The sequence below is a fragment of the Micromesistius poutassou genome, assembly GCF_964030765.1.
Source record: "Micromesistius poutassou genome assembly, chromosome: 22".
NCBI lineage: Eukaryota > Metazoa > Chordata > Actinopteri > Gadiformes > Gadidae > Micromesistius > Micromesistius poutassou.
In genome coordinates this window covers 8,620,636-8,644,912 of record NC_140292.1, presented here as the reverse complement: position 1 = coordinate 8,644,912, position 24,277 = coordinate 8,620,636, and the positions used below count along the sequence as shown (strand labels likewise).

The 24,277-nt window shown below is 45.0% G+C and overlaps 1 protein-coding gene across 2 annotated transcripts; it reads left to right on the top strand.

Annotated features, from left to right (window-relative positions):
- The first annotated feature begins 958 nt into the window (after positions 1–958).
- On the top strand, positions 959–22,324 carry LOC311367840 (neural proliferation differentiation and control protein 1-like). Of its 2 annotated transcripts, none has more exons than XM_084486677.1 (9): positions 959–1,234; positions 10,397–10,543; positions 17,970–18,074; positions 18,466–18,693; positions 19,143–19,209; positions 19,563–19,641; positions 19,941–20,017; positions 20,319–20,427; positions 21,010–22,324. In XM_084486677.1, exons 1-9 carry the CDS (start codon positions 1,138–1,140, stop codon positions 21,079–21,081), a joined length of 981 nt encoding a protein of 326 aa, XP_084342803.1. In that variant the 5' UTR covers positions 959–1,137; the 3' UTR covers positions 21,082–22,324. The 2 variants fall into 2 exon arrangements, with proteins under 2 accessions (XP_084342803.1, XP_084342802.1); XM_084486676.1 differs by having other exon boundaries at positions 19,938–20,017.
- The last annotated feature ends 1,953 nt before the right edge of the window (positions 22,325–24,277 follow it).

Below are 24,277 nucleotides of genomic sequence, written 5' to 3'. Positions count from 1 at the left end.
TTTAACTCCTGAAAAGGAAAAGTGAAGCATACATTGTCGTTATTCAAGTATGCAGTATGTGCATATGAATTGGATCCTATCACTAATCAGATCTTTAAACGACCTACAAGTAGCCTACACCGAATGTGTTTGGTGTTAGATTTTTTTTTACAGATGCATATGAAATAGTCCTATTAACAAACTACCATAGTTTAGTGAGGTAATACAAATGCTACTACTGTGTTAAAATGTTTCATTATGTTTAGAAAAGTCTCAAGCAAGTTTAATGGCCACAATCTGAATAATATATACATATTGTGTGCATTTTTGTATGGTTGCTTGTTTGCATTAGGCATGTACATAGACCAGATACATACATTTTCATATGTGTATAGACTTGCCAAAAGTTGCCAAGGCATATCATTTGTTGATTCAGCTAATGACCTTTGGTAGAACCAATAGCCCACAACCACAACCGCTGCGTCCACTCCATGAACCCGCTTGACCGCTGCGTTACCCCCTGACGACGCCATGAAGACTGACAGGCGTTCTCGTCTCGCGAAGGGACACCTGGAGTTAGATGCTCCAAATAGGCGTTATTGGCGAGAGCGAGGGCGGGACACGGAGCATCTTCTCGTTCAGCATTCATTCAGGGAATTCGGATTAACCACGAGAGGCCAGATATTATCATTGTCAACTTATATTGTTCTGGTTCTGGGGACTGTTCACCGGCGTACACAGTCCATAGGAAATAAGACACCGGAAATAACTTTGCGGTAGACCGGTGTAACGCTACAAGGCAGAACCCTCTCACAGCCTAGCTCAGCCGCACGGATGCTGCACCTCCCCAGTTTCCCCACTTGTTTCTTCCACAGCACAGTCGTCAACGTCAAATCCTCAGGTCCCGCCCCCTCACCTCGTCCGTCCTCCCTGTCAGAGGCTGAACGCCGCCCGCTATCTTTAGCACTAGTGCCGGGGATTAACGAGTATTTGCAGAGCGCGAGTCGACTGAGTCACATCCTTCTACCTGAGACGGTGCTGTAGCTGTATTTTCAGCGATCGCCGTGTTCGCCGGTGTCTAAAGGATAGCAAATGATGGGGGAATGACATATCGCATGTCACCTATTCTGGTTGCCTGTTGTTAAGAAACCTCGAAGGATGCTGCTGCCCGGCAGCGCGCAGAGCGGTGTCGGGCTCCTGCTGTGTGTGTGCGCGTGCTGGCTCCTCTTCGGCGGCGTCTCCACGAGCGTGCCAGGTAAACACCTTCAACGACACACGACGACTGACTAATGCCACTGTTTCACCCTCTCGTCTTTCACATTACTTTATTTTTTAAATATTCCCAATATGGTTGCCGGTAACTGCAAACATTGGGCTGTATTGAATGAAGGAGACTGTTTTCACAACAACATAAACTTAAGATGCCGCTTATTATTGTCTGGATGTATTTCTCTCCATGTGTCTAAATGGCTTTATTCCTCGGCTTATTGGGATGCAGAAGGAGGTTCTCTTTCATCTGGAAGCCTTCAGGTTAAACGAGTCCTCCAGTATGTGACGTTGCGGGAAACTAACAAGGAAAAGATTGTGAATTACACGACTTCCTTCATGTCTTTCTCACCATCTCTAAACGATTGTCTTAGTAAGAGCCAAAGGTGTAGCATTCCGCATGAATGAGAGTGACAGGACCTCTGTGTTTTCAAGTGTTCTTTTATAACTAAAGTTACAATAAACCGCATTGGCTGAATGGTAGCAAGAAGCATAGTGCCACCACAAATCTCTTAAACACTTAAACAGTTAACCATTAATGCAAATGACACACACACACACACACACACGCACGCACACACACACACACACACACACACACACACACACACACACACACACACACACACACACACACACACACACACACACACACACACACACACACACACACACACACACACACACACACACACACACACACACACACACACACACACACACACACACACACTCTCTCTCTCTCTCTCTCTCTCTCTCTCACTCTCACTCTCTCTTTTCCTATCAGCAAACACCAGTTCCATATGCCTGGCTGTAGGGAGTGATAGGTCCAGGGGTGGCTGGTGGAGGAGGTCAAACATGTACGTACTCACTTGAGTACTTAGCCAATGGCTCTACAGCTGGTGAAATCACACAGTGTGATGGCCAGAGGTATCACATATCGTGTGTGTGTGTGTGTGTGTGTGTGTGTGTGTCAGGTTAAGGTGAAAAGTATTGTATTGTGCTATGACTGAGTTAGTAGGGCAAGGTTAATTTAGTTAAAGTCGCAGTGTGTAACATTTAAAGTTGCTTAAAATGACTTGGACATATCTGTAGTCAATGCTGATGGACAGTGATTTCAACGATGTTATCAGTAAAATCACATCCTATAACTGATATATTTTACTAATAAAATATGCTGGCCGCTCTACATCACTCTTTGTACGATCGACTCCCAAAACCCCTCCCACTCACGCCACCCAGCCAGCAGAGCTACACCAGTTCACGTCCCACATCCAGTTAGAGTGGGTAAGTGAGTAAGTGAGTTTTGTGAATTCTGAAAGTGTACCACCTACTTACTGGTAGGGCTCATTCTTACTCATTGCGACGTTAATGATCGTTTAGTCATTTTCCCCACGAAGGAAGTCTAAACTTTTAATGCCTTTTAAACCAAAGTGGAAGCACAGTCATACACTCTGAAATGAATCGCGTTCAACAGCTCTGTGTGTTTCACTGTCCCAGCGAGGCCCGTGCGATGCATCCATTATTAACACGACGACATAAAATGAGTTGCACTGAGAACTGAAGTTCAAGCGAAAACGGCTTTTTCAAAAGCCCTGGTGGTTTTAAATGGGACAGTAATGTTGCCTACGTGGTTCTGGTGAAAGAAACGTATGTCATCTGTTGCCAATAAAACAGGGCAACATAGAGGTGTAACCAGGTTACAGCACCGCAAGCTACTCCCTCAGAAGGCCTAACAGCCCTTCTTATTGATCTGCCCCCTGCATTTAGCATTGTGATGCTCGGAAGATCTCCCAGCCCATGTTGTTTCCATAGCAACTCTGAAATGCCTCACGATCACTTTCTTTCTGCATTTCTCTTTGTCTATTCTTTTAATTAGAGGTTTTACCTTCAGGGGTGCAGGCTCGTGTGCCTGTGAGCCACAAAGCCTCTTTGAACCCGGTGAACTGCTGATGGTGAGGGCCGATGGATACACACCACGCACAACCTAAAGGACAGACACACATCCTCACATTTCCATATTCATCCGTTGAAGTGTTTTAGCGTGAAGGACACGGCAGAATGTATAAAACAAAAAAAAAGGATGCTCCAGTTTTTTTGCTTTCGTAGGCTACTTGAACGTACATCAGACACGTAAACCAATCTTTGAGAAAAAAGTGTTTTTATTCAGACCTTCTTTTTTGACTGATTTGTACAGTTTTCGCCCCGCGATGCTGCTCATGACATTATAATAATCTGTGTTGCAATGGGAAATAAATGTCAGTGCCAGAGTGAAATGGCAAAAGTGATGATTGCCAAACAGAAGCTGCAGATTCTGAGAGAGATAAAACGGAGGGATTGAGCAGCGAGAGAAAGAATGAGAGGAATTGTGTGTGCCCGTATGACTTTCTGTATGGCTTTGTATGTGACAACAGCTCAAACAAAAACAATCATTTTTTGTTTCAAAAACAACCCCACCCCCCAAAAGAAAATCACAGGAGAGAATTCTTCTCAAAAATATTTCCGATAGACTTCCTCCCTCGCTGTCTCAGTCCCACTTTCTCTCTATCTCTGTCCCTCTCGCTTTCCCTCTCTCTCTCTTTCCCTCTGTCTCTCTCTCTGTCTCCCTCTCTGTCTATCTCTCTGTCCTTCTCTCTCTCTCTCTCTCTTTCAGTCCGTCTCTCTTTCAGTGAGTCAGGGCTGTTTCCTCAAGACAGTACAAAACCTTTGTGTTAATGTACGTGATTGCCATCAGCAGCGACGGCTTCACAGCCCAGAGGTATTCTGACGTGTGACGGCCTCATCGGTACACGAGAATGTTCTGAAAACGGTCAGCATGAGTAAATATGGCCAAGATGATGTGGCAGATGAACCAGGGAGAGACGTGTGAAAAAGGAATACGTTTCCTTGTGACATTTTTGTATCGGCCTTTTCGAACTGGTTATGCAGCGGGATTTCAGTCTCCTGTCGTCACCCTTTTCATTGCTCTTGTCATTTGCTGTGGAAAAGAATACCATGCCCTGTGACTCTGTGTCTCTTTCATTGCGAACACGACTTCTTTCTAACTTGTTTTACTTTCGGATGACAAAAAACCTCCCATGGGAGAATTAGTCATAATCCTTAAAGATTTTAATCATTTTGAAAAAAAAGTCAGTTGCACTTAGACATTTATTTGTTATTTTTCATGTCTACTGATCCTCCGCGTTACACAGGACACAGAAAGCATTCACAGACATTTAGTAGCATGCATCAGAAAACCCACTAGCAAGACAAGATAGTCATTATTATGTGGTTGATGTTAAAATGACCTGCTTTTCTATCGCATGGGATTCATACTTAAGTAAATCAGTAAGCTCATGGAAATTAGTTTATTTCAATACTATTTGAAAAGTGTATAATTATTCTGTCTTTGTGTGTGTTTGAATATTTGATTGTTTGACTTGTTTTTTTGTGGCACAAAGACACAAAGAAGTGTGATTGAGCCGATGTTAATTTGTGCTACGCGTGATCCGGAATAGGGGCAAACACATCACCAGCCACGCCGGTGTAGTAGCGCTCTGTCGCGTTGAGGGTCCTTTCTCATGTCGCCACTTGATCTGAAGTGTTTGTCTTACTGCCTGAATCCTGTGGGCGGTCTGAAGGGCAGGAAGCTCCAACAATGGGGGAGTATAACCCTGCTGGCCTGGCCGTTTCCTACTATGTACCCATCTGACACACACACACACACACACACACACACACACACACACACACACACACACACACACACACACACACACACACACACACACACACCGTTCCTCTGATCCTGATTAGAGTTCATTTTGCTGTGTTCCACTCCTCAGGGAACAAAAACACACACGGTGTGTGCATGGGCCTGTATGTGTATGTCAAAGTGTGTGTGTGTGTGTGTTGTTATCTGCAGGCCACAGCAGCAGAAGATGGTTCGGAGTCATTTCTCACTTCAGTTCAAGGACTCGCTGGAGTCCCGGAGCTTTGATGCAATCTCTTTTCACACACGTTGCTGACACCATAATACCTGTGCCGAACTATCCAATGTCAGTTATCTGGGGTTTCAAAGGAGAGAAATGTGTGTAAACATACACTTTTAACAGAAAATAGACTTTCCCAGCCTTTTTATCATTTGTATATTGCATATTAAAGAAAAAAATAATAATCGATGATTATGAAAATAGGATTTGCATAATCTTGGGAAGATGATAATGGAAATATATAGGAATTGAACCCCATTACCCATGAACAATCGACATTCCTTCAAACTGGTAAAGCTGGTGTTATTTATATCCTAGTAAAGTCACTGTGTGGGTCTCGGTGAGTGTGTCCCGTGCTGTCCTCCTGGTCCTGTGATGGGTGCCAGTGTTGCGTGGGCAGTGTGTTGAGCCCAGGCCCAGGCCTGTGGTGCCCTGCCTGCGCTGCTGTAGCACCTGGGGGGGGGGGGGGGGGGGCGAATCTAGAGGATCGTCGTGTTGCTTCGGCTGCCATGATGTGAGGATGGAATCCGACGAGCGATGGTGCACAAAGTCACCTTGCGAGGCCGCTGCAGTTACCAGATCACCATCGCACGAGATTCCACCACGCAAAGGCTTTAAGTGGCGCGCTTTATGCCGAAACCACAGCGTTTCTGACCCAATCGGCATTGACGTGATGGATGGTGACACACGGACGGTCCGTCCAAGTATTTTTTTTGGAAGTGCATGCCCCTACGCAAACCGTTTTCAAGGTCGACTTCCCAGATGGTTCTGTGTTCAAACCATCTGGCAGGGCAGGTTATGTAAGAGTTACATCGATTCAATTTCTTCCTGTTCTTACTATTACGCGTCAAAAACATCATTTTCAAATCTTATCTTTGCACGTTTCGATGTTTTTTGTTTGTGCAATCAAACATTTAAATTATTACCAGCCCAGTTATTTACCAGCCCAGTATATATTGCAAATGTCGGTACACATTAAAGCCCAGAGCAGTCTTTCTCAGGTTATAGCTCATGAACGGGTTGCAATAATGACAACTCTATTGTGTGTAGACGATTTAAACCTCATTGTTGTGCTAAATAAACCTCCGTAAATCAACAGAGCTTGTCCTGCCGGCGGTCGTGGAGCAAGACAGATTCAATAGGCCTGTGATTGCATTGTGTTTGCTGCATTCACCACTCTGGGTTGATATGTCATTATAGATCAGGGGCACTTGAATGTTGTTTAACTCTGCTATCCACTGCACATTGATTTGTGCTCCAGGTACATTTTTTATTACAGCAATCTATTTTATACAAAATGTGCAGAACAAATTGATTTTAGAGTGGGAAAACATCCCTAGGCTTGCATCGAATGTCATTATTTTAACTAAAATGTGGAAACATTAACACTGTACGGTGTGTACACCATTATCTTAATTTCATCAATGTCAGCATGCCTCCAGCCATGCACTGGTCAAGTGCGTACGATTGTGAACAGGAATGTGCATTGCCACAGACGTACATTACGCGGTGCACCATATAACGGTTCGGTTACAGATCGTTGTGTGCGTGTGCTGAGTGATGGTGTGTTCCAGATGCCTCGGATACCTCGGAAGAGGGGAAATCTCCCAGCTTTCTTGTGGCATTTCTCGGAGACACGCCCCCTTTTGGTCATGCCCCCTCGGAATTCTGAGAGTAGTCAGAGCGATGTGATGACGCTCTCAACAAAAATGGCTGCGCCCTTGAAGAGATTTATTTACTCTGGATTTGTAACACGTTGGTCATTTTAATGTAGATTTTAAGTGCTCTTACACACTTGATTACATTGCTACTTTATTCCGGTCACCAATGTATGCATTGCACGGTCTTGCTGTGCGTGCAATACAATGTAAAGTTGTGTTGTCTGTTTTCGAGCTGGTTTGCTAAAGAGGCTAATGTAGCTAAAAATAACAATGACTAGCCAACGACATGACACGATCACAAAGACGAACGGGATCGCTATAACAGGAAATTACGTCACAAGTGAAACTCGGAAGGCTGGTGTCCGAGGCATTTTTGTGTTGTGTTTTTGAAGGACACCTAATGGCGAACCTCCTCTATGAGTAGTGACGTAACGCTGCCCGTAGAAGCCTTTCTTCAACCATATTCATCAGATCTGCTCCGGCCTGATGCGCCCGAGGGAAGGACCGAGACAGCACGCTCACCGTGTTTGAGACACGGCCTCGTCCAATCACACAAGTTCAGGTGGTTCAAATCTTTTTCGGGCTTATTTTTGTTAAGATTATGAAAAGCATTTCATGGAGGGCCGTTTCCCTTTTCTTTGTACAACATTTGACATGACGGAAACATGTGAACCAGTGTGGTGATATGATAGGAGGCTCAAGTAAAGCGGAAAAACATTTAACATGACAGAAATATGTGAACCAGTGTGGTGTTATGATAGGAGGCTCGTGTCAAGCGAGGCAGGAGAAGCAGAGAAGTGAGTGGGTCGGTAGCCTTGTTGTTAGTGCGTTGAACAGGCAGACTAAATTGGTCCTTAGTGGTAGATGGAGACGTGCGCTGAGATGAATAGTGAGAGGTTTTGTGAGGCCAACAGCCTTGGGAAGCATTCTTTATCCATGATCATTGCAGTGCTGCATGATTACGTGTTATGGTGCCAAGATTGTCATTAAATTAAAATATAACTTGCTGATAGCCAGTTATCAGCTTTTTGTAATTAAGGATGAGGAGAAAAATGTGGCCTATAATGATAATCTCGATATGAGCTGTGAGGCAAGAATACTAAATATTGTAGATTAAAGCTAGCCTTAAAGCTACCTCCTACTGTGTTCTTCATAAACCTCAGTTGGACTTGGATATTTTTTTGTCATTAAGAGGCTCATCAAACCCTTACAGTTACAGACACGTGCACGTTGATTTCCCGTGCCGAATGAATTATTCACCAGTGGCTCATCTCTGTGGTTTTGGTATTTTCAGAGAGTGATATGCCCTGGAGTAAGAAGCCACTCACAAGATGACATGTAGATGGAGCACATGAAAGGGGGAGACCCAGGGGGAGAGGAAGGAGCACATAGTGTGAGGGTTGAAATTGTCAGCCATGAACTGACGTAGAAATACTAATTATAAATTGCATTTGTATAGCGCTTTAAAATGTACCCTGTGTGTGTGTGTGTGTGCGTGTGCGTGTGCGGGAGAGAGCAAAGGCCTTTTAATTAACAGACGAAACCGTCGTGAGCGTATGTGTGAAGCGCTTGTGTCGCTACGTCAACGGGGGGCGAAGAGGCAGAGCAGGTGAGACGCTGTAACTTACAATACTGCTGTTGCTAAGCGACGGCTGATTATGGGGACCAATGAGAACAGGCGAGTAGGAAACTTTGTGACCCCCCCCGAATCGTGCACCACAGTTTGCTTGTGTACGCGTGATTGGCTGAAAGCACTGCAGCTGCTGCTGCTGCTAGGGCCTGCACGAAGCACAATGGCAGACATTTAGTTGTCAGCGTCTTGTTGTTGTGACTTGTTTTGTCAGAGAAAGAGAATATGCAACAGATCCCAGCGTCGCACTCGCAGTACACCCCGAGGACGACGCCCACAGGCTCATGTGTCGACCGTCACGTTCTCAGCAACGCTGCTTGTTTTCCTCACCGTTTGCCACACACAGAACTACCGCGGGTCTTGGTTTACCTGTGTTTCCTCACTTCCTGTTCCTTTGTGTGACAGTCGCTGGCGTCGGGGTGCAGCCTTTTTTGTGGGGGGTGCCTGGCCTGGCCTGGCCTGGCCTGGCCTCGCATCGCCTCAATGTCTATCGTGTATCCATGACAAATCTGTGCTCGAGCACCATTACCATAGTTGCATTGATTCCCTTATTGGTATAACTTTTGGTGTATGGTTGAATTTATAATTTGTCTTTCTGTGGACCGTCTCGTTGGGACACAATCTCACTTTCTTTGTCTCTTGGTCTTCCTTCCTTCCTTCAGTTTTTCATACCTCTCTCTCTCTCTATCTGTCTTTATCTCAGCACATCTCTTTGTTCTCTGACTCCCTCGCTCAGTGGCTTACCACGGTCTGCAGAGTAGTTACTGAGTTGCCCAAACGCCTTCTCGCCATCGCTCCCGCCTAATGAAGGGAAGTTATTCTGTGCAGGCAGCCCTGGAGAACATAAGGCCACTAAAGGGTGTTGCTGGTGTTTAGGTTAACCATTATGTTAGGATTTTTTTCCCTTCCCCTGGTCTGAGTGTAAACTTATCAACCGTATCCATGCCATTTCAGATCTTGCGTGTTGACGGCTTGCTGTGCGTTTCTTTTCTCATATATAAAATATGAGAATTGTTTTTAATATGGTCTTTCCTCTTGGTCTATGTCTAACTACCTGACCTTCTGTAATGAGCACGGCGGTGATTCTAGCCCCTAGCTATAGCATGCGGTGCTGATGGCTCAGAGCTGTAGCATGCTGTGTGTGCTATGCTGCTTATCTGCTCTGACAGTGGCCCAGCGGTTATCTTCCCGGCACCACTTATAGAACACACCTGTTGCACTGCAGTGACCCACTTTTGTGTGTGTGTGTGTGTGTGTGCGTGCATAATATCTGGTGCAGCAGAGTTAGTACAGATTAGCTGGGGAATACATCTAAAAAGCTGTGTTCCTCGCCATTGTGTTGGTTTTACCTCGACAGTTGGGGGTTAACTCTTATTGATACTGAAAAAAATAAAAAATTGTATACATTTGATTAAACGTAAGATCTGCCTTTGCTACACTTGACCTTCAGGTGCTTGTAATTCCTTTAGTATAATTTCCGTGTTCTCGTCTCGTCTAGCTGGTTTTATAACAGGAAGCTAGCAGCCTGCTGACTGCTAGCACCAAACCCTTTGTTCCACTTGAATGTGTTATTTATGTAACAGCCGTCAGACACGGGTGAAATCATGGAGTCATGGAGTCTAACTTTGATGTGACCCATTGTAGGGCAAGGTTAGTTATCCTTTTCCCAACCCAGCTGTGTGAGATGTGTACTTAGTTCTGTAGCTTGTGTCACTGGGCAAAATATTGCACAGCTTTTTTGTTTTACTTGTTTCGAAAAGAGTTCAGACAGTTCTGACGTTTTTCAGAACGGATTTCATTGATGGATTCATTTTTTCTCAAACGCTTCAGTTTATGCCTTTGGAAACTAATGAAGCTCTTCCACTCCTCTTTCTCTCCACCGGTCTCAGTGAAAAATCGATGCCATCATCTGGCGTGCGCCGAAAAGGGGCGGAACTTCTGCAAGGCTGGCTCCTCCCACTGCGGCTCCTGCCTGTCCCCATTGGTGGAGAACAAGGAAGGACTCTGTGTGGCCAAACCCAAGCACCACCGTCATGGTATGCATAAATGTGTTCTCCAAAGTATTAAAGTAAAGTGTTTACTTTAATATACTTTAATAGAAGTGTGTGTGTGTGTGTGTGTGTGTGTGTGTGTGTGTGTGTGTGTGTGTGTGTGTGTGTGTGTGTGTGTGTGTGTGTGTGTGTGTGATGAATGACCTTTTTAAGCTATGAGGAAGTAAACAATAACTATGTACAGTATGTGAAAGCTGTCCCACCTGACCTCTGTCACAAGTGCTACGAGTCTTCTCTTACCCTAAGTGCTACCTCTCATCGACCACAGCGGCATTGTTCTGCGTTCACCACGGTGGCCACGTCACGCTCCGTCCATTAACGATGTTCCGCTGTCATTTCATGGAGATCTTCTTTCATGAGGCTTTCCATATCCCGGCCGATTGGCTGTCAGCCCTGCCACTCTCCCAGTGCCGCACATGCGACTAACCACCCCTGCTTCACATCTGTCCCTCATCCTGTCGTTCATGACACAGTGTGTGTTTCATGCAGACGCACACCGGCAAAGACCTGCTCAGATTATGGTTTTAATCATCTAAATGGCACAGATTCTCTCTCTCTCTCTGTCTCGCTCTCTCCCACTCTCTCCGTCCCATCAGATTCCTGTCCCAATCTAGCTCTATTCACTGACCTGTCAGCGCTGCAGATTTTCCAACAATAACATGTGTTTTGAACAAAGTGTGTGTGTGTGTGTGTGTGTGTGTGTGTGTGTGTGTGTGTGTGTGTGTGTGTGTGTGTGTGTGTGTGTGTGTGTGTGTGTGTGTGTGTGTGTGTGTGTGTGTGTGTGAGAGAGCGCGCATGTTATTAAATCGCACACCAAAACACATTTTCAGTTAAGCCCCCTAAAGTGGTTACGTAACGCTTTTTATCTCACAGTCTCATCTCATTATATTTTTCTGTCTCCCTCTCCTGATATTTCTGTCTGTCTGTCTGTCTCACTCACACACACACCACCGTTCAGGTAATTTCCTGTTTCGGATTATGAACCCCCTCATTTGGTTAATTAATGTTTTGAATGAGCATTGACCGTATGACATAATTACACCATAATTACACCTGCGCTGTGTTCTTTCAACACAGATGTTCACTCTGCATGGGACTTCCAAGTATGCTAATGTTTTCTGTCCATAGACTGGAAGAATCTTAAAAAGCGTTCAGGGGTCAGAGCGGGGAAAAGAAGAGGGACAGAGACACACACAGTCACTTTAAATTGATTAAACTGTTTTTTTGTTACATTTTAATGATCAGATCACAGAAATGTACCTCAGAGTGTCTGTACACCAGAACTGTATTTGGGAGTCTAGGGCTATTTCCAATATGATAGATCAGCACCAAATCGTTGCATAACCAACATCATACGGCTGAAAAACCCTTTTGGCCATTTTTCTCTTGTAAGCTGATTTTTGCAATGAAATGAGATCTGAAATGTAAACATAATTAGTAAAACAAGCAATGGCCAATACCCGCTGAACAAGTAAGACCGGGTGTGTGCGTGTGTGCGTGTCTATGTGTGCGTGTGCGTGTGTGCGCGTGCGTGCATGTGTGTCCCTTGTGTTTACCATGGAGGTGTACACTCCCATTGGTAAACACTTTAATACCTGTGGCCGATGTTCTTCCTTGACTGAGTACAAACCGGCCGTGGCCGTGGGCAGCCACTGTGTTACTGTATGTACTGAGGGTGGGGACATCCCTGCACTCTGGGAGGCTGGATGCCATCTGCCCCGCAGTCTGTTCCCGTTGGACCCGAACAAAACAACCCCATCTGCGGGCATGACTTAACTCAGTCTATGTAAACTCCTTATGTTTCCCCCCGGGATGCATTAAGTATGACTGATAGGATCTGATTGTGCGCTAACGTTTATCAACTACAGTATCGTGGTCAAATAGAGGCAATCTGTCATTGTGTTTTAAGTAGTATTTAAGTATTAAGAAGGTCACAAACTGAAGAAGATTTGGCAGCAGGTGGCAGCACCAACATCTTACTGACCTGTGATTCTGAAGGTGGCCTTGAATCAGCTGTGGGGGTGGGGGGGTGTATTTGTTTTAGGGGGTTTATAGTCATATGAGTGGTTGTCATGCTTAGCGCTTACAGTTGAGCTTACTGTCAAATGGAGCAGTAGAACTCAGTGTACTGGACAGTCTTAGTTGGGTTTGGACCTACTAATGGAGCAGTAGAACTCAGTGTACTGGACAGTCTTAGTTGGGTTTGGACCTACTAATGGAGCAGTAGAACTCAGTGCACTGGACACTCTCAGTCTGGGTATGTCCCTTTATTAAAAAAGAACAAAGCAATCCCTGGAAATGCAACAACAGTGGTGGGCCGTGCCAGAGAGAATGAGACTGAGACTGTTGCTTTAAAGAGGCAAGGACGGGGAATTTGTCAATAACAACACCTGACACTAACTCCCCTGTCTTGTCTAGTCGGGATATGAAGAGCCACACCCCCTTATATCTCACTTATAGACAGCGCTAACCCCCCCACCACCACACTTTTGTATGAAAGAACGGATAATCAATACACAGGACACATTTTACTAATTTAGCCCCCTTGTGGTCAGAGCAGCTCCATCTATCTGACCCGCAGCAATGCACCAGGTGTTGCAGGTTGTGTATCAGGAACCTGGCTTACCTTGACAACGTCATAGTAACTGGTAAACCTGGTGAAGACCACTCGAGTAACAAACAAAAGAGTTTTAATTCCGCTACTCAAGCAACAAACTTAAGTTAAGTTAGAAGTTAACAAAGATACAGTATATTAGAGCATACAGTGGCCATGTGATTGACGGTCCTTCTGAGGTATTAACTTAACAAGGCTATGCCTCTGTTGAGATTCTAGTGGGATTTCACTACTGCCTGATTGGTCAGTTCGTCAGAGTGACCACCAGGCCTCTGCTTCTAGACTATTGATCAATGGTGAGCATCAGGATGCATGAATCCACCCAGAGACCCTGAGGCTTGGGGGGTCCATCAAGAAGCTAACCACTCCCTCTATGGCCAAAGGTGGACTCCACTGAGTCACTGCCCATCAGCCTCGACATTGTACTGACAGAATGGCTTTCCAGCGATAACAGCAAATGGTTATCATGGTTGCTTACATTGTACCCACATTGTTCATGGATATAATTCTAGAACCTCCAGTCAAGACTTACCAGCTCTTGGCTTTATAATATCCACTACATACCAACCAAATGCCCCGGTTTTGTCCACACAGATTTATCATACACTTTACTTTTCCCTGTGTGTACTTTTTTATCCCAGTCATTGGTCAAAGTGTCCACAAGGGGGCAGCAAGAGCAACTGATTGTTTCCTTAAACTTCTGAGGCTCTTTTGGTCTGGATCCTTATCAGCACTCAGTATGTTTACATGCACAGCTTAATCCAATTAAAGCCATAGTTCGACCATGCACCGCAATTGGACAACTGCAATTGTCCGTTTATACATGGCAGTGAGTAAATCGATTCATTGGCCGAAAGCATGTCATTCCCCGGTACGATAGGTGGCGCTGTACCCATTTAAACTAGTGGTAATAGAGCCACCGGCTGACCTCTTTACGTCACCAGCAACAACAAACTCAGGCGCCTGCATTCGAGAAAGATGTTTTCAGTAGACAGCTGTCAGTTCACTTCAGGTCCATATCATTTCTCCGATGCTCCATTGTTCCGACCTCTCGGTCGTATGCGGGGTCCAGCCGGAGGAGCTGGCCCTGCTGGTGGAGGAGTCCGCATACGACCGAGAAACGAAGCTGTTTACATGCAGGTAGAGACCAGACTATGAACGACTTGTCTAGGTGTTCTTATCCGATTTAGCTTGTCTGTTCATGTGCCGATTTTTGTGCGAAGTAGATCGGATAAAGGTGTTTACATGCATTTTACAAGTCCTGTTGAGGTCTTATTCGTTTAGTTACCCGATTATGACTCTGCATGTAAACATGCTGACTGAATACAGTAATCTAACTAAACTTTCTTTTTTTTTTTATTATCACTTACGGGTAATTCTTAATTAAATTCTAGCTTAAACAAGTAGTACTAGCTATAACAATAAAAATGCAACTGTCGATCAGAGCTAAATACTAATGTGTTAAAGAATTAGCTTGCTAATGAAATATTTATGTTATCTGTTTTTAATCTAAAGGAGCTTTAACATTAATGCCACATTATGATAATGGAAACCACCATGCGAATGAATTCGTAATTCACGCAAATACGTGTCCTTGATGTCTTAGCTGTGCACACTTTTATTTAATACAGTAGGAGACTTTAGGTGTGTGTGTGTGTGTGTGTGTGTGTGTGTGTGTGTGTGTGTGTGTGTGTGTGTGTGTGTGTGTGTGTGTGTGTGTGTGTGTGTGTGTGTGTGTGTGTGTGTGTGTGTGTGTGTGTGTGTGTGCTCCCTGCGTGTGCTCCCTGTTGTGCGTTGAGCTGTTTAGTGTTTGTTTGCGGTGCGTCCCACAGCCCCGCCCCCGTCTCACCACCTCTCAGGGGTTATAGGTCATTATCAAGCCAGGGACAAAACTTGGAGGTGTGTGTGCTTAGGCAGGAGGACAACGCACGTACTGACGATTCACACGTAGATAGATGTACCACCGATACTGCTCCTTCCACACCCGGTTGATGTGCTCTTCCTAGAAGCACAAAGTGTCGGCCCTTTTCCAGGACATCGCTTTTAGATGCCTGCAAAGGGAGTTTTTTTGGTTTTGTTTTGCTTAAAAATGTTCCCATATTTTTTTCCAAAGTAAACATAACAAGTAGTTCTGAAAGTCATACATCATAGATACCATGACAACCAGCAAAGAATATGAATAATGCAATATTCATTGTGAGCTTAGTGTCCTATGTTTACACTCGCTGGCGCTCCCAGGTTAGTCACTAAAGGCTCAGTGTTGGTTCCACGTTGACGCAACGCAATGACCACGTGGACGATTTACACACACAATCCAAAGGAACATGTCTCCTCTCCCTCCAACCCTCTTCAGGGGTCCATGAGACGCTCCAGGTCGTGGCGCTCTTCACAAACACTTGTGTATTCTCGGCACGTTGCCTCCTGTAAAGGGCACATGGCGCGACCCGCCTCCACACACACCTGCCATGGAGCGTACTAAGTGGCCAGAGATGTGGGGGGGGGGGGGGTGGTGTGAGAGAGGAAAAACAGCAACAGAGGGTGAAAGAGCTCCCGCATCAGATCACACACATCGGTTCAGCCAGGTGGCTGTCCTTCTGGGGGGGCGGGGGGGGTCAGATCCATATTCATAAAGCAACTGACTCATGGAACATAACTAAACTGAATATATACATATATTCAGTGAGTACTGAGGCCACGCATGGCCAAAGCTTGTATAAACAGTTGACCTGGATGAGCTACAGTTTGAGCTGCAGTATTCTGCTAATGATTTCTGTGATGTATTTTACAGTTTGATCATCACCCCTTTTACAGTTTTGACCCGTCTTCTGAATGCATGATATATTGAGGGTTATGACCAATAGAGGATACATTGAGGGGTGTTATGGTATATAGAGGGATGTTATGATGTATAGAGGATATATTGAGGGACGTTATGATATATAGAGGATACATTGAGGGGTGTTATGATATATAGAGGATACATTGAGGGGTGTTATGATATATAGAGGATACATTGAGGGGTGTTATGATATATTGAGGGGTGTTATGATATATAGAGGGGTGTTATGATATATAGAGGATATATTGAGGGGTGTTATGATATATAGAGGAAACATTGAGGGGTGTTATGATATATTGAGGGGTGTTATGATATATAGAGGATATATTGAGGGGTGTTATGATATATTGAGGATATATTGAGGGGTGTTATGATGTATTGAGGATATATTGAGGGGTGTTATGATATATTGAGGGGTGTTATGATGTATTGAGGATATATTGAGGGGTGTTATGATATATTGAGGGGTGTTATGATGTATTGAGGATATATTGAGGGGTGTTATGATATATTGAGGGGTGTTATGATGTATTGAGGGGTGTTATGATATATAGAGGATATATTGAGGGGTATTATATAATGATCACCCCCATTAGTAGGAAGCCCTGGGAGTCTTTTACATGAGCCCTTCACCAGTCGCACTCCGTGGGGGGGGGGAACGTGTGTGTGTGTGTGTGTGTGTGTGTGTCCCGCCCCCCCCCCCATCCCCTGCGGTGCTTCCTCCTGTGGCCACACACACACACACACACACACACACACACACACACACACACACACACACACACACACACACACACACACACACACACACACACACACACACACACACACACACACACACACACACACACACACAGTGAAAGGTCGGTCTCCTAGGAGACGCGGGCTCGTGTCTTTAGAATGCGGCCGACTGTCTGGACAGCAGGACTGTTAAACAACACTTTGCTATTGTCTGGCCTCCTCTTTTTACCGTGTCCCGAACAAACAGCACATAGAGGCACACTCTGGGTCAGACAGTTTGAGCTGCAGTATTCGGGGGGGGATACGGGACCACGGGCAGACGCACACGTGAGTGCGTTCCGTCGCCCACCGCGTAGTGCTCAGGGTCTGAGTGCCCGGTGAAGGGGCCGTGGCGACATGTCATTTCAATTGTGGCACTTGGTTTTTAATCGTCTTTTTAAGGAATAGAACATTGGGTTGAAGGCACAAGCAGTGACACCGGTGTTTGGTGAAGCACATGGTTCTTCTGACTGTTTGAATGTATTCAAACAGAAGTCAGAAGTGAGTGGAAGTCGGACGCGTCACTGCAACCTATTCGATGAAGAGTGCGTGACTGATTAAACAGCCTCGCGATCTCGTGACGAACGGGTGCGTTGGTTGACGCGCCAAGCCACACATCTCCGGGGTGTTTTCTGCATTGGAAGAGTGAACAACAACTGACAAAGCCAAGACCCTCAGGGTAATGAGGACCCCTAATGTCCCTGGAGAGTATGTTGTACACAAATCGACAAACAATTGACTAATAACAAAGAAAATCGGATTTGCCAGTTATCTTTTTCACCAATGGTAGTCACAGAGGCTCCAGCTTTAGCCACCGCCCTCGTGGCTCTGATGTAGCACTGGCAGTGCCAGATGGCTCCATGTTTATCTATACAGTGGCCGCCGGTGAACACTGACTGATTGGTTCTCCACCAATCAGGGCATTTGTTCTTCTGAGACACTGACATGCCATCTGTTTTTTTTACAAAAGAAACTGCTGGTGGTGAGTGATATCCAGGTAAAGCGCTATGTCTATAACGGTGTGTGTGTGTGTGTGTGTGTGTGTGTGTGTGTGTGTGTGTGTGTGTGTGTGTGTGTGTGTGTGTGTGTGTGTGTGTGTGTGTGTGTGTGTGTGTGTGTGTGTGTGTGTGTGTGTGTGTGTGTGTGTGTGTGTGTGTGTGTGTGTGTGTGTCCTCCAGGTACCGAGACGGTCCCCGATCTGGACCAGGAGATCGACTTCCTGCACTCTGTTATCGAGGAGCAGGAAGTGTCTGTGGCCCAACCAAAACGGCCCAAAGTGCAAGGTAAGCACTTCCAGAGGCCGCTGGAACAACCACCATGACCTTCTGGAAAGGCCCTTGTTTTTTCGTTTCAGTCATCCTTTCTAGCATTTCAGCTCTTTTGTTTGGAAATCAGGAAGCCTTAGTTAGTTTTTGGTGACAGCTTTGATGATTTTTTTCCCCCCAATTGTATATCCATATATTGACTTCACTAAACTAACAGGAATCTCTCTCTCTCAATTTCATTCTTTCCTTCCTTCCCTTCTGCTTTTCTGCATTCCTTCTTTCATTCTTTCCTTATTTCTTTCCTTCTTTCCTGCTTTATTCCCTTCTTTCCTTCATTCCTTCCTTTCCTTCCTTCCTTCCCTTCTGCTTTCTGTCCTCCCTCCCTCCCTCCCTCCCTCCCTCCCTCCAGTGAACACCTCTTCCCGCTCTGACACGAGGATCTTCTTTGACGTTGTCGTACCGGACCGACCCGCCGCGGCCTCGCCCAACACCACCGCCCCGACCGGTTCCCCCCCGCCTCGGGACCCCCGGGGGCCCACCACTCCGGCACCTCAGCCAAGGGCCACGGCCCTGGACAGCCGGGCCGGCCCCAAGGCGGTCCCGGTCTCCTCCCCCGTCGACGACATCCTGGTCATGGGTGAGTGTGAGTGTGTGTGTGTGTGTGTGTGTGTGGGGGGGTGGAGGAAATGTGTGTGGGGAATATTGACCTCCATAATGTTTTTTTTTTAAGTCAATGATGCCACAAAATGGACGCCATGACTTGTTTCTGAGTCGTGGTGAAAAGCTGAGCGAGGATTTTGATCGGAACATTTTGTTCGTGTGCCACAGTGCATACATTGCAACTTCTAGGATTTCTGACCCCCTGGATGGTTTTCACAGCTTAGTTTCGTGGCCGTCATTGTTTTCCAAAACGGGGCTAAAATCGGTTTTGGTTGTCGCATCGTCGTTTCTGTCAAGCACCGCGTCTTTCGTTGTTCAAAAGAGCGGTTTCATTGCGGACCCCACGAGAGCACCCTGTGACTGATGCCCCTTCACACATCTCATCATGCTTTGTGTTTCTTGTGTTTTCTCCCCCTCCCCCCCCAGTTCTGATCAGCCTGTTTATCGCGTTCGGCATCGTGTTTCTGATCGTCGCAGGGGTCTGTATCTTCAGGTAAGCATTCATTCATTCATTCATTCATATTAGAGTCATGTCTAGCGCAACTCGTCGAGTGTGGCCTTAACACTGCCAATAGTGCATGCCCTCAGTACAAGATAATGAGAACAAGACTGAGAGAAACACAACTTGTAACTGCCTGTGAGCTAAAGATGAAACAGACTATAACACCTTGATTTTTAAACCTGTAGAATCCCAGCCGTTTTGCCTTTTTATTATGGTATTGATAATTTATTCGCATTAAAGTCATGTAGACTGTCATATATTATACTAATAATGCAATTAGATTTGTCTTTGATGAACGTGAGCCTTTGGCCGCTATAGACCCTGTTTCATGGTGCCCCCTACAGGTTGCGGAGGGGATCGCGCTTAGCCAAGAAAGCAGACTACCCTGGTTTCAAAGGACCAGGCACGGTTAATGGAACATCGGTAGGCCCCATGTTATTTCACTTATCCCTTATTTGCCAATTCAGTATTTTGAGTTTTGTCATCTTAGTTAGGTAAATGGAGTAAACATTTGAGTAGGTAGTTTATAGTTTAGACTGCCAACATCAAGCTATATGGCAATATTAAACTAGGCATATGTTTCCATAAAGATTAAGATTATGATTTAGATTATGAATAAATCTATGATCCTAAATTAATTGTGTCCAATTATTATGATTGCATTATTTTTCATATGAATTGTTCTGTATTTTAATGTTGTCTTTGGATCTTCTCTTCAGCAGGGTGATGCGAATCTCCAAATGAGTGCTCAGATGTATCACTACCAGCACCAGAAACAGCAGATGATGTCCATGGGAAAGTGAGTTCAACCTTTAGATCCTCCTACTTTCACTCCTCCTCCTCAGACACCACTCTACTACATTTGTAATCTATTCTAACGGGGGATGCCGATGCTTTGATGAAACATTATGTACTGTACTTTTGTGTGTTTTGTTTTTTACTTATATTTGTTTTATCATATATTGCGGTGTGAAATTGTGACCGAAACAATTTCCCCTAGGATCAATAAGGTACTCAGAATAATGCTCACGTCTGTATCCTGTAACTACTCTTAAGTCATCTATGATGTAAACCCTGAGCTCTCCGCCTCCTCTCCTCAGGCTCCAGGACAGACACACAGAGCAGAAGGTCCCCGACTCTGAGGTGACGTCAGACGAGGAGGAGATCGGAGGAGACTTCACCGTGTACGAGTGTCCCGGACTAGCACCGGTAGGTTGCTAGACCGACAGACACACAAACATTCCCGTATACACACGCAAACACACACACATACATATTAGTGATGGATTTCATGATTCGTTTGCTTGAATCAGTTTGCGTCGGGCAGTTCGCCAAGAAGAATCGTTCAAATCGTTCAGTCGCGTTTCCGGTAGAGGTGAATCGGTTCTCAGCTGAGTCGGTTCTCAGACTCAGCTCCTCCCTCGTTCTCATTCTCAAACGAATCACGGTCATGCAATGGTGCAAACGATCATCAGTCAACACAACAATACAACATTAACTAAGTTCCTTTCACCGCTAACACATCCAGCGAACGAACAGCGACTCGCGACTAGTGGGTGGGTCTGGGAGTCGAGTCTCGGAGAACGAACGAGACGAACTGAAACAGGGAATCAGGTCGGTTCGTTCTTGTTAAATAGTTGATTCCGTCGCGAACGACCCATCACTAACACACACACACACACACACACACACACACACACACACACACACACACACACACACACTCTTTCCCTGTCTCTCACAGACAAAAAGATAATTTGACCTCGCTGTGTCTCTCTCGTTGTTTGACAGACAGGAGAGATGGAAGTGAAGAATCCACTGTTTGATGACTCACCGCTACAGTACCAGGCACATCAAAAGTGAAGACACACACGCAAACACACACACACTCTCACACACACACACACACACACACACACACACACACACACACACACACACACACACACACACACACACACACACACACACACACACACACACACACACACACACACACACAACAATAGCACCCAGGGTGGATGACATCCCAGTCCGGATGGGGCCACTACTCCACACTGGTGGTGTTTTGAGGTCTGACTGCCTTCCTTGGCCGCGGACCGTGTCCTGATACGTTTGGTTCTTTTTGTGTTGTCGTATTTGTTTTCCTGCTGGGTTTTCCTGCATTGTGAAGTTTCTATTACAAATGTAACTCTTGTTTGGTCTTTTTAATGTTGCCCGTACTGGGACTTGTCTTTCCATATTTTTGACAGTTATTTCCCAAAGAACATTTTAAATTGTGATACACGTGCAATATTCACTCACATTACATACAAAGACATCATCGCTCTCTCGCTCTCTCGCTCTCATTCTCACTCTCTCGCTCTTGCTCTCTCTCTCTCTCGCTCTCGCGCTCTCATTCTCACTCTCTCGCTCTTGCTCTCTCTCTCTCTCGCTCTCTCTCGCTGTTGTTCTCTCTAGTCTCTTGCTCTGTCTCTCTCACTTGCTCTCTGTTGCAATCCCCCCTATCACACACACACACACACACACACACACACACACACACACACACACACACACACACACACACACACACATACACATACACACACACGCGCCCTACAGACCGAAAGCAACAACACAGTCAGGTACCCTCTCCTGTGATGTCATTGTAATGCGTTGCTTGTAGTTCAACCACATTCTTTACAGCTACGACATGTTATACTATTTAACCAAGAAACCCTCTATACCGCCTGACAAATACCCAGGAACATTCGCAAAACCCCGACACACGGCGAGTTTTGACCTACAACTATTACCTACTTGCTTTGCAAATGTTACTCCTCATTATATAAAGTGCACATATCCAAATTTTAAATAAATAAATAGATATACATATAATATATTATATACGTATGAGATGGTTTAAAGGTGTCTGTTGCATGGTTTGAGCTTGGCGTGTTGGTGTGTGCGTCCTGAACTCTGGCTTTGGACTTGTGTGTGGCATGTGGACGGCCGCGCCGGAAAGCACTTAAAGGGAACTCTGGGGGACGTATGAGGTTTGACCAATGAGACGACGGACCAGTATTGTCTCCTACTTCTTTCTTGCTAATTTCCCCTGTCCCGTTCCGAGTCTACCTATAGTGCTGCAAAATGTACATACAAAAAGAAAAAGTGAAAGTATTCACCTTTTTTATATTTGTACATGCTGACATTTAAAAAAAATAAAACTTTTTATCATGATGTATAAATGAGTTTGAATATCAGTGTCTTTATTGACGGCCTCAGAATGGTGGGATGCAGTATGCAAGGGAACAGAAAATATGCCAACGACATAAAAAAGACATTGGCGGGTACTTTGGTCAAATAGGCCACCATTTAAAAGCCATTTTAAAATGTGATGGAGCAATATTTGTAATGAGTTCCATATATAATACATATAATAAAGCAACAAATTTCCCAATATACAGCTTTGCAACAATGAACTATACCATCATACCATAAATGTATGTTTTTCGATTAGCATCTTCTATCTCATCACACTTAAAAACAATGTATCAAGTATAAATGCATATTTTCAAATAAAATATTGATCAACGATCCCTCAACAAAATGGCAAACAACTTAATGTTCTAAATGTGTACAGCCTCGATTTCTGCTGAATCCAGGATGATCAGACTGACTAAAGAATCCAGTTTGACCTCATTTTACATCAAGGATGACAACACCCTGTATTTGTGTGTGTGTGTGTGTGCGAGAGAGAGCAGGGGAGGGTTGAGTTTGCGTGTGTGCAAGTGTGCGTGTGAGTAGGTGAGAGTGTGTGTGTGTGTGTGTGTGTGTGTGTGTGTGTGTGTGAGCAGGGGAATGGAGGGTTGGTCCACTAACTGTCCCCTTTTGAGATGAAGGCCGAGAGCCGTTAATGCCCATTGTGCCGGTAGATGTCGTAAGGAAGGCCACCATTGGCCGACCGATGAAGATCTGTGATGAGTGTGTGTGTGTGTGTGTGTGAGAGAGGGGGATGGGGTCAAAGGCAGAACCATTCTAGAACCATTAAAAAGCCATCAGACTTGTTTGTGGGGGAGGATCAGGAAAATACCCGACCTGTGAGCTTTGCGAACCTCTGTCTGATATAAATCATCTCCTTGCATTATTTAAGCTCCTTCACTTCTTGTTTCAACGCCAACATCAGAAGTGTTTTCACTGTATTTCCTTTGTGTGTTGTACTCTGAGCTATGACCAGGCCCTCCTGGCCTGTGATGTGTTGTACGTGTGTCTCTGTGAGGGTGTGTGATGTTGTGCATGGGTGACCATGGGTGTGGTTTCCCCATTAGTGATAAATAAACTATCGTATTGCAAAGAAAGAAGGAGCATTTCAACCTGTATCTGTTGTTTGTTCAGATGCTATAACCCTGAAATGTGGTGTCAGCCATCTTCCTAGCGTTAATACAAAAAGGTGCCAATTAGGGAGCCATGCCTTCAACTGGCCTGGTCTCCTGCACATGTAGATGTTAAAAGAAACACTGGGTCTTGCCTGAGATAAACCTGTGATCTGCACCCAGTGGGTGGACCAGCCATTTGAGCCATCGTCAAGGTTACAAGTCCCTGACTACTAAAGAGAACCCTGATCACATGAACGTATACATGACGTTAATGCTTGTACATACAAGGACTGTAACTGTGTATATACACGGCTATGTATAGATATAGGCCTATATATAGGTATAGATCTATATATGGTCCTCAAAGACCAACAAAAAAAAATGTTGACTGTTGTAGAGGGCAGAGAACCTGCACTCATTTCACATTCATGTTTCAGTATTACTGAGAATACATACAAAGATTCTGGGCTGATCTGAAGATAAATATAAAAAAATTCAAATACAAAACAGATTAGGAATAGTGTTCATATAAGAATTTTTTTTTTTTTCAAAAGCGAAAGGTCTGATTTCCACACATGCTTGTTCATGAGCCCAGGGACCTGATACCAAACACCCCCTACATGAAAGAAGAACTCCCATCAAATACGTCTAACCTCTCCACGGATGGATCAGTTGAACCCCTCCGCCTTTAGTCTCATGTC